At 27.8% G+C, this 18,781-nt stretch overlaps 1 protein-coding gene across 2 annotated transcripts in view; it reads right to left on the bottom strand.

Moving 5' to 3' along the window:
* Nucleotides 1-18,781, bottom strand: part of LOC107443799 (uncharacterized) — a 425,279-nt gene that overhangs the window by 57,678 nt on the left and 348,820 nt on the right. The window contains exon 3 of one of the 2 annotated variants that reach the window (XM_043040926.3): nt 5,553-5,594. The exons of the other annotated variant lie outside the window; for it this stretch is intronic. Coding sequence (XP_042896860.2) covers nt 5,553-5,594 — 42 coding nt within the window. The remainder of the gene's footprint in view (nt 1-5,552; nt 5,595-18,781) is intronic. 2 annotated transcript variants of the gene reach the window in all.

The following is an 18,781-nucleotide window of genomic DNA, read 5'->3' as shown; positions in this document are numbered from 1 at the left end:
CGTTTAAAATCTACCCTGAAAGAAGTCTATGTTACCCTGGTGTTCTAAATAGCCACGGATGATGGTATCATGTTGCATATTTAGTATAATACACACGAGTTCAGTGATTTAATATTTGAAACCCATAAATTTATGAGGAAATTTTTATAAACTGATTTTTAAACACACACACAATATTGAAATATTATAACTATATCCAATAATCAATCAAATCAAATTCAAAATAATTTGATAATCAAATTCAAAACAGTACTGTTAAAACCTGTGTTTGAAATCTATCAAGCAGGAAGTCTAAGTTCTCTGGTTGACCAAGTAACCCCAGATTAGGTATCATATTGCATATTTTGTTTAATACGCATAAGTTTAATGCTTAAAGTTTTGAAACGTATAAATTTATCATGAAGTCTCTTAAGTACCAGAAAGGGTTTAATACACTTTAAAACTTAACTTTAAAATACACACGCTGCTCTAAAATCAGTAATCTATATCTTAACTGTATCAAGGAACTTAAAGCATTAAAATTAGCTATCAAACTCAAAATAGTGTTGTTAAAATCAACGTCTGAAATTTACCCTTCAAGAAGTCTAAGTTACCCTGGTGTTCTAAGTAACCCCAGAGGACGACGGTATCATGCAACATACTTGATGTAATGCACACATATACAGAATATGCATAAGATGTAAATTGTTATTAGCATAAAAGCTTTTAATGTGTGATCTATATCTGTAATATGTACTAAAATATGTGATCTATATCTTAACTGTAACAAGGAACTTATAGCATGAAAATTAACTATCAAACTCAAAATCGTGTTGTTAAAATCAGCGTCTGAAATTTATCCTGCAAGAAGTCTAAGTTACCCTGGTGTTCTAAGTAACCCCGGAGGACGGTATCATGCAACATACTTGATGTAATGCACACATATACAGAATATGTTAAAAATGCAAATTTTTATTAGCACAAAAGTTGTGAATAATGCATATACATTTAAACCATTTTTGACATTTTCTTGGCTTATTGAAAGCAGGAATTCATAGTCAAAAAAGAAAACTGAATAGTTAATATGAATATAGTTATTATATGAATTCATTTTTAAAGTTAATTTATGAAATTTATGTACATATAAATTAGACTAAGTGCTTTTTAAAGTTAAACTTTAAGTGAATTATTGTGTTTGAACAAGATGTTTAGCTATTGTTTAAACTTAAAGCATTTATAACAATATTCACCAAAATTATCGAAGAATGAAAGCTTTAAGTTTAAACTTTTAAAGGAAATAACAATTTAAAGCAACTATTTTCTAACTGCCTTCTTTAAAATTTTATTTTCAAAGGATGAGAAAACGTCTACAATGACAATAGCACTTTCAAAACTCAGGATAGAATGAATAAATACAAACTTTTATGAGCTAAATCGAGTAAAATGAAAGCGATAGTTTATGGCACAATAAAATGCTGAAGTAGTTTCAGACCAATTACAATTTAATTTTACTCATTAATATTTCAATGCACGAGTAGTTTATTATTAGAAAGTTTTATTATTGAAGCGAAAAATACTTTTCTTGCTATTCTTATTTATGTCTAAACAATATAAAAGCAATTAAATTTCTAAAAAAGTTTTTGATATTGGTATATGTAGTTTTTTTATTTAAATTTTTATTTTATTTTATCATAATCTACAAACATCCAATCTACCTAAGGTGTGTAAGGAAATATATGTCCAATTTCGCTATCCGGTAATTTTAAACCTAATTCAAAAAACGAGGGACATCCACTTAGTGTGGTGGTTTCAATCCTCGCCTACCACGGTTTTGGTTGGGGTTCAATTTACCGTTTTAAAGGCTGTGTGTTTAATTGAACTCCGATCACGCCCTAGTGGGAAAGGATCAACTCTAATGTAATGTCTCCGCTTGTTTCAGAGCCTGAAAGGTCAGCGCATAGTTGTACGGTTGGGGAGAATGGTGCGGAGGACAGGGGATCATTACCAAAATCTGCTCTTTGACCAAAATTGTGGTAGTGTTGTTCGCGTATGCGCTATTATTTTCTTTGGTTCTGCAATCTCATGAAAAATTCTTTTTTTATGAATAATATGCTATTTTATAAATAATAGCAATTTTTTATAAATACTATTTATAATACACTATGTAATAGTAATTCATGTGTGTTCGGTTAATTGTTATGTATCTTTAAGTAGCGCCCTCAATGCTAATTCTGGTAATAGGGTAAAAATGACAACATGAAGAAAAGCCTCAGTTTAGTGAAAATAAATAACGTTTGTAATACCATAATTTTAATCTTTAAAAAGTCACTCCACGCAACTTGGCTCATAAAAATATTCAGTGATTGTATGATTTTCCTCTACGTAAAAAAATATCGCCAAATCACCAACTTATTTTTAAAAAAATCTTTTGTAGTTTTTAAAATATTTAAACTATTTGATTATTCTGAAGGTCAGATAATGATTTACGACACGATGTTTTGAATAGTTAAAATTTTAACCTTGCCTCGAGGGAAAGACGCTTAAATTGTGGTTTTTTAAATTTTTTTTTAAGAACTCCCTTAAGAACGTTTCCTAGACCGTCGCCAATAGCTTATAAGTGCAGCTTAATGCGACGTTAATAACCAAACCAATCACAAAACAGGGTAGCTCTTAATTCAAGTATTGGAAAATTCGCACCTTCGTAAATGATTTTTTTAAGTAACAATATCTTCGAATAAATAAAAAAATCTCAAAATCTGCCATGGTCAGCCTGATTGTAAAGTGACTCTTATAATACCGTAGGGAGAGAGAAGTATACAAACGCTCTGTACTTTTAATAAAAAACTCAATAAGTACGTAAATCAGAAAATTTGTGAGTTTGCATTGGTGAACAGTAATACTCCTTAACACCTTAACCTATAAAGCCTTATTATCCATAGAGCCTTTATACAAAAACAACAAAACATAATATATAGAAATTATTATAATCTATAGGGATTAACGTCATTTTTTAATGCATCTAAATAAACTATTAATTATTAGTATCTAAATAATTAGTATCTAAATAATTAGTATCTAAATAAACTATTGATTTATAAAACTCATGCTCACTATTTATGCTTTTGTTCAGAATGAGAAAAAGTAATACTGCACATCAAAAGTTCAGCAAAATCTATAGGATTAATTGAATACTAAACTTGAAATTATTTTAGATTTTCATTGCTGAGTATGTCATAAACTCTCGATTTCTATAATTCAAATTTGTTCCTCAACTTTTGTTTGAAATGATTGAAAAGCATGGCACATCTGAATTTTAGCAAGTTTCTTCCAGAAAAATTTAATGCAAAATTTCAGATTTTGAATATTAAATATCTCAAATATTATTTCTTTATGAAACTCATATCGTTTGAGATTTTTGTTAGGATTTTATCAATCCTATCAATAGAAACACATATTTAAATTCCAGTAACGTTTATCGAGTTTTAATTAGCAACAAATATGAAATTAGTTTAAAAAATTTTCAATTGCTCAATAGTAGATGGACGCAGAGAAATGAAATAAAACTACTTTTTTTCCGAAGGTGATATTTATGGCATCATTATACCACAAAACATCATATTGCCTACTTCGAAATCTTTAAATTGTTTCATTAAGGACATTTTCGTTAACAATTTATGTGGGATATTATTATATGAGTCTAAGCCTTTTAATAATCCATTTTTAACCTTACAGAACTTATTAAGATCTTTCGATTCGAACGCCAGAAATAGAAGTATGTATAGCGTATGTAATTTTCAACTAATTTATCTTAAGCCTTTTCTCTTAAGAATTTGTTTAACTTATTTTTAGTAATACTAATAACCGATTTTATTTCAGATTCAATCTTTGCAGTAATATTGCAGCAGTATTTCGTTATTCTTGATAATTATATTTTAACGAAATCGTATGATTTTTCTTAACGAAACTCGATCTTTCCAACATTTTTCGAAATTGCTTCTTTATTAGTGAGTCATCATGCTTCATTCTGTGTCTTCTTATAGCACTAAAGGTGCCTTTCAACAGTTTTTATTTCATTTTAAACTTTTGACTTTGTATAATGATGGTTTTTTAACTAGTTTCTATTTTTGAAAAAGCATATACTTTTGAGAAATTCATATTACATACAAGTGAAAATAGGCTCAATTTTTCGGAATCCATTGGGAGAAAAAAATTCTGGTGAAATTATCGTGCTGCATGGTAATGAAATTTCGGGTAACGAAAAAATATAACTCTGGTTAATAAAACCAAAATATATGGTATTTAAGCCATTCATTTGGTAATTTTCCGCTCATATGGTAGTGCTAACCGGAAATTACGGTTTTCAAAATTATAGCTCTTATTACCACATATTTAGTAAAGAATACTAAGCGGAATCATCCGGAAAAATATTCTGGTAAATTTACCTTACCGTATGGTAATGAAATTTCGGGTAACGAAAAAATATAACTCTGGTTAATAAAACCAAAATATATGGTATTTAAGCCATTCATTTGGTAATTTTCCGCTCATATGGTAGTGCTTACCGGAAATTACGGTTTTCAAAATTATAGCTCTTATTACCACATATTTAGTAAAGAATACTAAGCGGAATCATCCGGAAAAATATTCTGGTAAATTTACCTTACCGTATGGTAATGAAATTTCGGGTAACGAAAAAATATAACTCTGGTTAATAAAACCAAAATATATGGTATTTAAGCCATTCATTTGGTAATTTTCCGCTCATATGGTAGTGCTTACCGGAAATTACGGTTTTCAAAATTATAGCTCTTATTACCACATATTTAGTAAAGAATACTAAGCGGAATCATCCGGAAAAATATTCTGGTAAAATTACCTTACCGTATGGTAACGACATTTTTAGTAAAACAGAAACATAATTGTGATAATAAAATCAAAATATACCATATTTAAACCATTTATTTGGTAATTTTTCTGTTTACACTGTAACGGTTTACCGGAAATTCTGGTTTTAAAAATTATAGATCTTATTGCCACACATTTAGTAAAAAAGACAAAATGTAAAGTAAACTTAACCGAATATGGGATTTTTATGCCATGCTTTAAGGGATCATGATAAAATTATCAAACTTTACCTCAATAAGCGAATTTTATCACATATTATGAAACCGTATTTTATTGCTAATTTTATGAAAATCATTTCCAAAGCACTGCGGAAAAAATAACCAAGCTTTTTGGTGTTCCCATAGAACCAGAAACATGGAAAATTTTACCATATTTTGGCAGTTTTGACCATACTCTTTTTTTTCAGTGCAGGCTGAGAGAATTTTTAAAAAAAAACGAAGTTAAAAAAAAAAGAAACGAAAAAAATTCTGAATACTAATTTTTTACCATATTTTATATTACAGTAACAAACAATAAGCAAAGCTAAGCAAAGCATGCTCATATATGATTATAAGGCAAATAAAAACTAGTAAAAGCTATGCTATCGAGCTAGTTAGTGCTTCTAACTGTTAAGCGGGATCCCTGATCCATAATTGTTTATGGATCAGATAATCAAATAATTTACTTACAAGTTTACTGCTTTAACTTGCTCGGTATTGTTTTTTTTCACACTGCAAAAAAGTCAATTTAATTAAGAATCATGATTTATGGCATAACACATTAAAAAATAGCTTAATAACAATATAAACAATCATATAGCAGTTCTCGGAATAAAACTTTAAACTGAGACACTGTTTGAGGAAAATTTATTTTCAAACTTAAATTATAAGTAATTTAATATAAAATTATATGTAATTGTTGATGCATAATTCTTAAAAAATATATACTTAAAAAATGTATACTTAAAATATATAATGTATGAAGTAAAATTAATAATCTTATAGGGTGTTTTCAAAACACCTTTCTTAACGTACAGTTTTCGAATTTCTTTGTAAACAGATCAAAAACAGCGACTTATATGCAGAATTAAATCTAAAATCAATAGATTCAGATTTTCATATATTAACGAGTTAAATTTCTTTCAATTTAAAAGCATGTTAAGTCTTAAAACCGAATTATGACAACCATTGCTCTATTCTTAATTATTTTGAAGTAGATTATTTAATGAAACTGCTTTCTTTTTATTGGTAAGTAACCATAATTTCTTTCTTTTAATTTCCGCTTTCAAAGACTTGATAATGCAATGCATATGTCCTATTACTACATTATCTTTTCTGAACAAGATAATAAAACTAGCAGTAGAATAATTAAATTTTTTTATTCGTTACTTAAAAATGGACTTATCGCCTTCAGTATCGCTCATGGTTTAATTCCTTTGGTCTTACCTCTTTTGGATTTTGGAGTACAATAGAATAACTGTTGTAGTAGACCACCTACAACTAAGCATAAAAAACTAGAAAACTCTCAATTATACAGGGTGTTTCGTAAGCACTAACTTTAATAAGTATTTTTATGAATTTTGGCAAAAAAAGAAATAAAAATATCCATAGATTTGATGTCACAAATCAATATTAATTAAAAGACACCGAAATCTGACGAATTACGATCGAGATCAAGATTAATGAAAGTAGGATTGAAAACATCAAAATTAGACTGTTTGTCTGATGGAACTGAAGAGTGCTTGTCTGATGGAACAAAAGGGTACTTTGTTTAATGAAATTGTTTTACATTAAAATGTTTTTTCAATCTCCGTTATGTAGGTTTCTAAAAATGAACATCAAGGGCGGTGAGCGAAAAACACCCTTTGTAAACAGAAGCTATTTAGTATTTAAGCTATTTATGTACATAAATGTACATTTACATTATGTACCTGTACATAACATGTACACAATCAATAAACACAACAGTACATGTACATAAATGTACATTATGTACAATTATGTACATAAATAGCTTAAATTTATAAATGATTTTATAATTTAATCTTAATGAAAAAATTGGCAAAATGCCAAATAAGGGCGACAAATTGCGTTTGAGAAGTATTTGACTCATATGTCATAGATTAATCAAACGCATGTTTTTTTTTTAAAAATGAATTTTAAAATACAAACATACACTAAAGATTTACATACAAAGGTTTTAAGAAAATAATTTATAAAAGATGACTCTTTTAGAAATGAGCAAAGCATTTTCATTGTGGAAATTTTTTTCAAAAACAAGTATTGTTTTTTTCTTCGTAACTACGCGATTAAACTTGTAAATTATGATGTGGGCAATTCAATCATTTATGAGGATATAAAATAAGTTATGACTTTTCCGTGGCGAGTAAAGATACACGACTTAAAACGACACTCTAATTTACCTTCGAGTTTCTATTCGAAAAATAAAAGGAAAACTGATTTACGGAGTACAATGACTTCTCGACAAAGAAAGAATATAAATTTTAATATTCTAATACCAAAAATTTCATACACCTTTTTTGTAAACAGTAGGAAAAATGCACGTCCAGTATTATTTAATCTTTTAAGGCTATTCGAAGAATAAAAGAAAGAGTGATTCTGATGAAAAAGAATAGATTTACATTACAGGAGGATACATAAAAGATACGCTGTAGAAAGAAAATACGTAGCTCAAGATACAAGATACATTTAGATTACCTGTAGTAATATTAATTACTTATAATAATATCGATTTTACTAATAACAATTCTCGTACTAATTACTAATTTTACTGATACTACTAATAATACTAACTACTAATTCTACTAACGCCACTAATAATACTATCTAATAATTCTACTAACGCTACTATTAACACTAACTACTAATTTTACTAACGCTACTATTAATGCTAACTACTAATTTTACTAACGCTACTAATAATACTAACTACTAATTCTACTAACGCCACTAATAATACTATCTAATAATTCTACTAACGCTACTATTAACACTAACTACTAATTTTACTAACGCTACTATTAATGCTAACTACTAATTTTACTAACGCTACTAATAATACTAACTACTAATTCTACTAACGCCACTAATAATACTATCTAATAATTCTACTAACGCTACTATTAACACTAACTACTAATTTTACTAGCGCTACTATTAATGCTAACTACTAATTTTACTAACGCTACTAATAATACTAACTACTAATTCTACTAACGCCACTAATAATACTATCTAATAATTTTACTAACGCTACTATTAACACTAACTACTAATTTTACTAACGCTACTATTAATGCTAACTACTAATTTTACTAACGCTACTAATAATACTAACTACTAATTTTACTAAAGCTTCTAATAATATTAACTACTAATTTTACGAATACTACTAACAATGCAAACTACCAATTTTATTGAAACCAATACTACATTAATTTTAATATTCTAAAGATAATAATTGTAAATATCCTATTTGTATGCAGTTGAAAAATTTAAGACCAGTAATAATAATTATCGTACTAATTACTTATTTTATTAATACTATTAATAATATTAACTACTAATGTTACTAATATTGCTAATAATATTAACTGCAAATTTTGCTAATACTAATACATCATTAACTGTAGTATTCTAAAAATGGTAATTTTAAATATAATACTTGTAAGCAATTGGAAAAATGTCGACCTGTATAATATTATCTTTTAAAACTAGTTGAGGAATAAAAGAAAGATAAATATTGTGAATTGATGAAAAAGAATAGAACAACATTTCAAGAAAACATATGAAAGTTCCTTTGCAAGAAGAAATGAATAGCTCGAGATAGATGATAATAGTTGGATCAGGGGAAAAGAATGTGCTTGTTGTCAGACAAATTTAAATAAAATAGATACTTTAGATACATAATTTTACTAATAATAATTATCATAATTACTATTTTTACTAATGTTACTAATTATCTAATTATATTAACTACTAATTTTACTAATACTACAAATAATGCTAACTACTAATTTGACTATGACTACTAATAATGCTAAATACTAATTTTGCTAATATTACTCTAATAATGCTAACTATTAATTCTACTAATTATACTAAATACTGATTTTATTAATACTACTAATAATACTGCCTTTTATTTTTACTAATACTACAAATAAGAGCCGCGATGACTCAGGAGAATGAGAGTTTACCTTCCAACGAGGTGAGCCGGATTCGAATCCCAGAGATGGCTGGTCGATACGAATTCCGCATCCGGCTTGCACCGACCGCAGTTCTGACGTAAAATGTCCTCAGTGGTAGACAGATCATGGGTTAGAGTACCCAGGCTAACAGTGGGGGGTTTTCCTCTCCGGGTAACGCAAATGCGGGTTAGTCCTCCACGAAGGCAAATTTCTCCCAATACTTGATCCAGGAGTTCCTTTGTTTACTGGATTGGGTTCAAAATTACAAAGCTACGGAGTTGAACATTAGTAGTCGTAAACCCAAAATTGGGTCTGCTGTTCAACGACGGTTATAAAATAAAAATAAAATACTACTACTAATTTTATTAATACTACTAATAATATTAACTACTAATTTTGCTAACAGTAATACAAGGCCGGTATAGTCTGGTTGATAGGGCATTGGGGCCCTGTCCAAGAGGTCATAGGTCCGATCCGCGCCTGCCGATGACTGCCCGTGTAGTAAATGGTTACGATGCACGTTAAATCTGTTGGGTCACAATGTCCTCCATGTTCCTATAACAAATCATTCTTCTGGGGGCATTAATCCTTGTCTTTTAGATTGAGTTCAAAATTACAAGGCGGCGGAGCTGAAGATTAGTAGTCGTAAACTAAAATTTGGGTCAGCTGTTCAACGACAGTTATGAAATAAAAATAGTAATACAACATTAATTTCAATATTCTAAACATGACAATTTTAAATATCCCATTTGTAAGCAGCTGGAAAAATGTGCAACCAGTGATCTTTTAAGACTATTTGAAGAATAAAAGAAAGAGAGATTTTGATATTCGATGAAAAATAATAGATCTACATTACAAGAGGATATATAAAAGATCTCTTTGAAAGAAGAGAATACGTAGAACCAAAGATACAAGATAATGATTGGATCCAAAGAAAAACAAATGCGTTTGATGGTAGATAAAACTAATATCGCTTTTTGGGTGAGGAATTGAATAAAAACGTATATACGCATACATTTTAGAAAAATACTCGCATAAGCTTATGAGATAAGAGATTGTATATTTCCGAGACAAGACAAGCATTGCGTAGACATTAAGAGATATATACAATATGACAGATAGAACAAAGTTCATAGTTGTTTTATCTTTTAACAGTAATCTCTTATCATTCAAAGATTATTTTTTGTCTTGACAAGTTGTTATATTTTAGAAAGATAAATGATCTTTTAATATTTACGGGAAATCCTATGAAAAGAAAGCTTAGAAAATATCTTGAAATGTATCAATAATAAGCCATTAATTTGCTTTAACTGGTAATAAAATTAATATCTGATAAGTGCTGTCATCTTCTTAATAAGATGATAAATAAAAAGAATTAATGACGTAATAATTATTTCTTAATTGGTTTAGACCAAAGATCACTCTTTATCTACTGCTCAATTGCTCCATCGTTCTAACTCATCAATAAGTAAATATATATGGGTCATCATATAAAAAAGAGCGTATTTTTGTCACAAGTAATTTACGATAAATAAATCATGTTGCTTGAATGAGATTGTTTTTTTGAGCTCATATCAATTTGAAGTCACATAATTTATTTTTCCTATACATACTTTATTTCTTTTATAATTACTTTTATACATTTGAAAAACTTAATATTTATATTAAATCTGAAACTCAAAGAGCAAAAGCATAAGAAAGTAATATTATGAAATTTTTTAAGGGTAATATTAGGAAGTTTTGTTTCGTGGGGATAGTATTTATCGACCATGTCAACTTTCATCTATGAAAACGTACCCTACCATAGAATCAAATTAACATGTCTTATATACCAGTGAATTGGATTTGTATATTTGTAGTGGTAGATATGCTACAGTACTCCCCCACCAGAATTATAGCAGTGATAGAATTCGATGAATGGATACCACTAGTAGATTCATTGCTGTTTTTTGTGAGTAGCAGGGAGAGCTGTATTAAAATCACCGTACTTTTTGCTGATCGTGAGAGCTGCATTAAGTTCACGGTCGTGGTTGCTCCTGTGTTGCCTTTAGCAGTCGAGTGCATACGTTGTGTGTGATTGAAACTGAACAGCAACAGCGCTAGAAGGTGGATGATGTTGCAGTCACAAGTAGCGAGTCAACTGTTCAATGTGGACCATCCTACGAAATAGGCATATTCAGATTGAAGTGGGCGTTATTGTCAAGATAGGCGTGTTCATATCGAAGTGGGAGTTACTGCCCAGGTAGGTGTGTTCACATCACGTCCGGGTCACCAATGTGGGGATAGTAGTTATCGACCATGTCAACTTTCATCTATGAAAAGTTACCCCACCATAGAATCGAGTTAACATGTCTTATATACTAGTGAATTGGATTTGTATATTTGTAGTGGTAGATACGCTACAGTATACATTTAATCTTGGATTCAAAAAATGATTAACATAAAGGGGTGTATAATTACTTTTGTATTTCAAATGATGTTTAGGAGGATATTCAACTTCCTATAGAGCAGAAACTATTTAATAACGTCCATTTCAATTTCTTTTTTATATTAATAACAATATTTAGCGATTGTATTTATAATGTAAAAAAGAGAAGTACATTCTGAAATGCAAAACTGCCAGGGTAACTAAACAGTAATCGAATCGATGCTTACTTCCGATTCGATGCTTACTTTCTAAATCCTTTGTATTCAGAATAGAAATACCTTCCCATGTATTTAATTTAATTTTTAGACTACTATTTTTTATGAATACGTACACAAAGGAGGAAATACGTTATAAATACATATATTGAACAATTTAAAAAAAAATAATAACTGCTATTTTACTGATTATTCTTTCTATTTAAAATTTCAAAAAGATTAATTGAAAACTTATCTATCGTTTTTTTTAGCTGGAAATTTCTTTTATACTGAATTGGCTTTAACGTAATTGCTAAATAAACGTTTAATTTTATTTTTAGATAAATTTTTTAATTTATTAAGGAAAAAAGCTTATATGTGTAAAAAAAAAGAATTCTTGTATTAAGCACAGATAAATATAATTTCTATTTTGCTACTTTACTGATTATTCTTTCTATTTAAAATTTCAAGAAGATTAATTGAAAACTTATCGATCGTTTTTTAGCTGCAAATTTATTTTATACTGAATTGGGTTTAACTTAATTGCTGAATAAACGCTTAATTTTATTTTTAGATAAATTTTCTAATTTATTAAGGAAAAAAACTTATATTTGTAAAAAAAAAATCATGTATTAAGCACAGATCTATATAATTTCTATTTTTCATGCTGAAAAATTCAAGTTAATAACGTAAATCATACAAAATAAATAATTAAACAAATTGTTTACTTCTTCCTCTTCAAATACACTGCAGCCAAGTTTTATTATAATTGGCCCTGTTGTTTCGGAGGTAACCAACTGAATTTTAAAATTCTCTTAATTTTTGACTCCTTTGTTTTAAGCACATTTTAATGCAAATTCGTTCGTAAACTGTTTTTCCTTTTAAATTTTAAACTTCTTATATGAGTGCTAAAATAATTAAAAAAATTTGTTTTTTATTAATTTTAAATAAATTTACAGAAATATAAATTGAAAAGGAAACGGATATTTTTGTAAAAAAATTTAAATAGCTTAAATTACCAGCAATTGTTACATTTATTGCTAGTTAACATTAATTACGCTATTATTGTTAACAGTGATTAAATTAAAATAATCAATGTAATTTAAAAGTTTATAAAGAGTCAACAAAAAGAAAACTAATATTTCAGATAAAAGTTATATATTAAGGACATTTCATTATCATAAAGTAGTTAATAAAATTTACTCACTCTCTTAGTGATAAAACTCAGAACTTAATTCTTGATTAAATTTATAGTTATAACTTCTCCCATTTTCAATTAATTTTTCAGTTAATTAAGTTTGCACTATGCCTATGTAAGAATTAACATAAAGACTTTTATTCACTAGCAAAAAATTTATTAAGCAAAATCTAATTTCATTATCTTAAAACCGTTCACATTTAAAATTATAGATTATTTCCACATAATATTTCAGTTTGGAGTAAATCTATAAATTGAATTCTTCACACGTTGTTTTAGTATTTTTAACCGCTTACTTCTAAGATGAAAAATACTTAGAAGACGCTAGAGATGGTATAAAAGAAAATGACTTTAAGTCGTTGCTTTAGTAATCGTAAGCCGAAGATTCAGGATATGGTATTTTCGTGCTTACCATCTAGTCGTAAAATTCTTTATGATTTACGACGGAGGAAATCTTCTAGGAGGAATGCTGTGTGTGTGATTTACGAATTCTGAAATCTCACTTTCGTTTGTAAAAATCGTTTAACGTTTTGGAATTGCGTTCAACTATTCAAGTACGAGGAGATTGCTTCAAAAGGAATCGTGAAATCTATATTTTTCTTTATTTTATCCTATCGGTTTATCATTCTTTCGTCAATTTAACACTGTTTTAATTCTTGCCGTGTGTTTCAAGATTAGTGAAAATGAAATTTTGCCTCTCTTTTAGATGATTTATTGTAAAAATTGTATTTTTAATAAGTTTTTAGTTTATTGGTAGATTGTATGAAAGCGACAACCATTACGAGTTTTTATGAATTTGTCATTTATGGATAGTTTGCTTAGAGTAGTTTTATTATTTTTTATCCTATCGGTTTATGATTCTTTTGTCAATTTAAAAATGTTTTAATTCTCGCCGTGTGTTTCAAGGTTAGTGAAAATGAAAGTTTGCCTCATCTTTGGATGAGTTATCGTAAAAGTTTTATTTTTAATAAGTTTTTAGTTTATTGGTGGATTGTATAGAAGCGACAACCATTAAGAATTTTTATGAATTTGTCATTTATAGATAATTCGTTTAGAGAAGTTTTATTACTTTTAATTTCTCTTGATTTATTGGACATTTAAAATACACTAAATTAAGTGATTTGCAAATCTAGAAGTTTCTCTTTGTTAGTAATAGTCGTTTAGCGTTTTGGAATTGCGTTCAACTATTCAAGTACGAGGAGATTGCTTCAAAAGGAATCGTAAAATCCATATTTATCTTTATGTTATCCTATCGGTTTATCATTCTTTCGTCAATTTAACACTATTTTAATTCTTGCCGTGTGTTTCAAAATTAGTGAAAATGAAGATTTGCTCCTATATTTCAATTGCAGTGGGAAGAGTTATTATAAAAACTTTTTTTTAATAAGTTTTTAGTTTATTGGTAGATTATATAGAAGCAACAACCATTAAGAATTTTTTATGAATTTGTCATTTATAGATAATTCGTTTAGATAAGTTTTATTACTTTTAATTTCTCTTGATTTATTGGACATTTAAAATACACTAAATTAAGTGATTTGCAAATCTAGAAGTTTCTCTTTGTTAGTAATAGTCGTTTAGCGTTTTGGAATTGCGTTCAACTATTCAAGTACGAGGAGATTGCTTCAAAAGGAATCGTAAAATCCATATTTATCTTTATGTTATCCTATCGGTTTATCATTCTTTCGTCAATTTAACACTATTTTAATTCTTGCCGTGTGTTTCAAAATTAGTGAAAATGAAGATTTGCTCCTATATTTCAATTGCAGTGGGAAGAGTTATTATAAAAACTTTTTTTTAATAAGTTTTTAGTTTATTGGTAGATTATATAGAAGCAACAACCATTAAGAATTTTTTATGAATTTGTCATTTATAGATAATTCGTTTAGATAAGTTTTATTACTTTTAATTTCTCTTGATTTATTGGACATTTAAAATACACTAAATTAAGTGATTTGCAAATCTAGAAGTTTCTCTTTGTTAGTAATAGTCGTTTAGCGTTTTGGAATTGCGTTCAACTATTCAAGTACGAGGAGATTGCTTCAAAAGGAATCGTAAAATCCATATTTATCTTTATGTTATCCTATCGGTTTATCATTCTTTCGTCAATTTAACACTATTTTAATTCTTGCCGTGTGTTTCAAAATTAGTGAAAATGAAGATTTGCTCCTATATTTCAATTGCAGTGGGAAGAGTTATTATAAAAACTTTTTTTTAATAAGTTTTTAGTTTATTGGTAGATTATATAGAAGCAACAACCATTAAGAATTTTTTATGAATTTGTCATTTATAGATAATTCGTTTAGATAAGTTTTATTACTTTTAATTTCTCTTGATTTATTGGACATTTAAAATACACTAAATTAAGTGATTTGCAAATCTAGAAGTTTCTCTTTGTTAGTAATAGTCGTTTAGCGTTTTGGAATTGCGTTCAACTATTCAAGTACGAGGAGATTGCTTCAAAAGGAATCGTAAAATCCATATTTATCTTTATGTTATCCTATCGGTTTATCATTCTTTCGTCAATTTAACACTATTTTAATTCTTGCCGTGTGTTTCAAAATTAGTGAAAATGAAGATTTGCTCCTATATTTCAATTGCAGTGGGAAGAGTTATTATAAAAACTTTTTTTTAATAAGTTTTTAGTTTATTGGTAGATTATATAGAAGCAACAACCATTAAGAATTTTTTATGAATTTGTCATTTATAGATAATTCGTTTAGATAAGTTTTATTACTTTTAATTTCTCTTGATTTATTGGACATTTAAAATACACTAAATTAAGTGATTTGCAAATCTAGAAGTTTCTCTTTGTTAGTAATAGTCGTTTAGCGTTTTGGAATTGCGTTCAACTATTCAAGTACGAGGAGATTGCTTCAAAAGGAATCGTAAAATCCATATTTATCTTTATGTTATCCTATCGGTTTATCATTCTTTCGTCAATTTAACACTATTTTAATTCTTGCCGTGTGTTTCAAAATTAGTGAAAATGAAGATTTGCTCCTATATTTCAATTGCAGTGGGAAGAGTTATTATAAAAACTTTTTTTTAATAAGTTTTTAGTTTATTGGTAGATTATATAGAAGCAACAACCATTAAGAATTTTTTATGAATTTGTCATTTATAGATAATTCGTTTAGATAAGTTTTATTACTTTTAATTTCTCTTGATTTATTGGACATTTAAAATACACTAAATTAAGTGATTTGCAAATCTAGAAGTTTCTCTTTGTTAGTAATAGTCGTTTAGCGTTTTGGAATTGCGTTCAACTATTCAAGTACGAGGAGATTGCTTCAAAAGGAATCGTAAAATCCATATTTATCTTTATGTTATCCTATCGGTTTATCATTCTTTCGTCAAGTTAACACTATTTTAATTCTTGCCGTGTGTTTCAAAATTAGTGAAAATGAAGATTTGCTCCTATATTTCAATTGCAGTGGGAAGAGTTATTATAAAAACTTTTTTTTAATAAGTTTTTAGTTTATTGGTAGATTATATAGAAGCAACAACCATTAAGAATTTTTTATGAATTTGTCATTTATAGATAATTCGTTTAGATAAGTTTTATTACTTTTAATTTCTCTTGATTTATTGGACATTTAAAATACACTAAATTAAGTGATTTGCAAATCTAGAAGTTTCTCTTTGTTAGTAATAGTCGTTTAGCGTTTTGGAATTGCGTTCAACTATTCAAGTACGAGGAGATTGCTTCAAAAGGAATCGTAAAATCCATATTTATCTTTATGTTATCCTATCGGTTTATCATTCTTTCGTCAATTTAACACTATTTTAATTCTTGCCGTGTGTTTCAAAATTAGTGAAAATGAAGATTTGCTCCTATATTTCAATTGCAGTGGGAAGAGTTATTATAAAAACTTTTTTTTAATAAGTTTTTAGTTTATTGGTAGATTATATAGAAGCAACAACCATTAAGAATTTTTTATGAATTTGTCATTTATAGATAATTCGTTTAGATAAGTTTTATTACTTTTAATTTCTCTTGATTTATTGGACATTTAAAATACACTAAATTAAGTGATTTGCAAATCTAGAAGTTTCTCTTTGTTAGTAATAGTCGTTTAGCGTTTTGGAATTGCGTTCAACTATTCAAGTACGAGGAGATTGCTTCAAAAGGAATCGTAAAATCCATATTTATCTTTATGTTATCCTATCGGTTTATCATTCTTTCGTCAAGTTAACACTGTTTTAATTCTTGTCGTGTGTTTCAAAATTAGTGAAAATAAAAATTTGCTCCAATATTTCAACTGCAGTGGGAAGAGTTTTTTTAAAAACTTTATTTTTAATAACTTTTTTAGTTTATGGATAGTATGTAAGTAAGCATTTCCCAATAAGAATTTTTATGAACTTATCATTCACAGATAATTCGTTTTAGAGTAGTTTTATTGCTTTTATTTTTCTTTTGATTTATTTGAAATTCAAAATACACTAAATCAAGTGATTTAGAAATTCAGAAATCTCCCTTTGCTTGTTAAACAGTCGCTTAAAATTTTGGAATTACTTTCAACTATTCAAGTACGAGGGGTTTTCGTTTAAAGAAATCGTGAAATCTATAATTTTCTTTACCTTATCGGTTTTCTGGTTCTTTCGTCAATTTAATACTGTTTCAATTACTGTCAAGATTAGCGAAAATGAAATCATTTTAATGTCTGTTTTTACAGTTTTGACACCATGCTAGTTGTAAATGGATAAAAAACCATATAAATTTGTATTCATGATTTTTTAACCATACTGGTTGCAGACAGTTTTAAAACTGTAAAGGTAAAAAATGTTCTTTACCTTAAACTGCATGGTTAATTGGAAAGACAGACTGATGTCGGTTATTTTACAGTAGTTTTAGAATGAAAACTGTAACAGTATATATCATTACGTAATTTTATCCTAATATATTTAGGCGATTAGAAAAGCTTACAAACATTTTCGTAGACCTAAAAATAAACCAAACATTTTATAAATTATATAAAGGAATAAATGCGCAATGGTATTTCTTTGCGACGTTCTAATAAAATTACCATTTTTACCATGTTTTGAATACATTTGAATATTACAGGATCAGTAATAATAGATGTGCAGTGAAACAGAGTGATGACAAATTGCAATGCAGAGGGATGCTATAAGCAAATCAAAAATCTACTTTAAATCGTTCAAAAAACAATCATCGCGAAAGCCTTGAAATTGTAAATGCAGTTCTGCGTTCGGAATAACAAATAATGTAGAATAAAGAATCTAGTGCATTGTATGGAATCTTCGTGAATTATTTATGCTCCAGCAGAGGTAAATTTTATCGCCAAATCAAAATAAATCCTTTACAACACAGTGAAATCACAGCAGATGCAATTCTAGAAATAAAAGATGTTAAATTTACTGTCGTTCTTAATTGCTGTCCTTTTGAATTAATATTATTCATTTATTTTATTCGAACAATATTTGCTGTCTTATCTGTGCTTTTTTTTGTTGAAGTTGTAGCTTTTACAGTCAAATGCGTTTTTTTATACATAAATTTTTAAAACTAGTGTAATAATTTTGAACCTTAAATGTTGACGGTAATTATAATCAAATTTTTTGTAATGACTATATATAATTTCGTAAAACAATTCATATGATAATTAATTATCATTCAAATGCAAACTTTTGAATAAAGATTGATCTTAAAGTGTTTGACTAATCGGCAATTCTGAATTATATATGATATAATAATATTATGAAGTAATGAATTAATAATGTAATGTGAATGAATTAATTGATATTGATAAATATAATAGTAATGGTAAATTGAATTATTGGGTTACGCTCTTCTAAATGGTGGTTAGATCATCCATCTGGGGACCTAAAGGTCTTTGGTTCCATTCCCACCCACGGCAAAAAAAAAA

Source organism: Parasteatoda tepidariorum, chromosome 12 (assembly GCF_982258835.1).
Source record: "Parasteatoda tepidariorum strain Cologne lab strain chromosome 12, Ptep-v5.0, whole genome shotgun sequence".
NCBI lineage: Eukaryota > Metazoa > Arthropoda > Arachnida > Araneae > Theridiidae > Parasteatoda > Parasteatoda tepidariorum.
The sequence above is the reverse complement of the archived record's forward strand: the minus strand, read 5'-3'. Positions and strand labels throughout refer to the sequence as shown.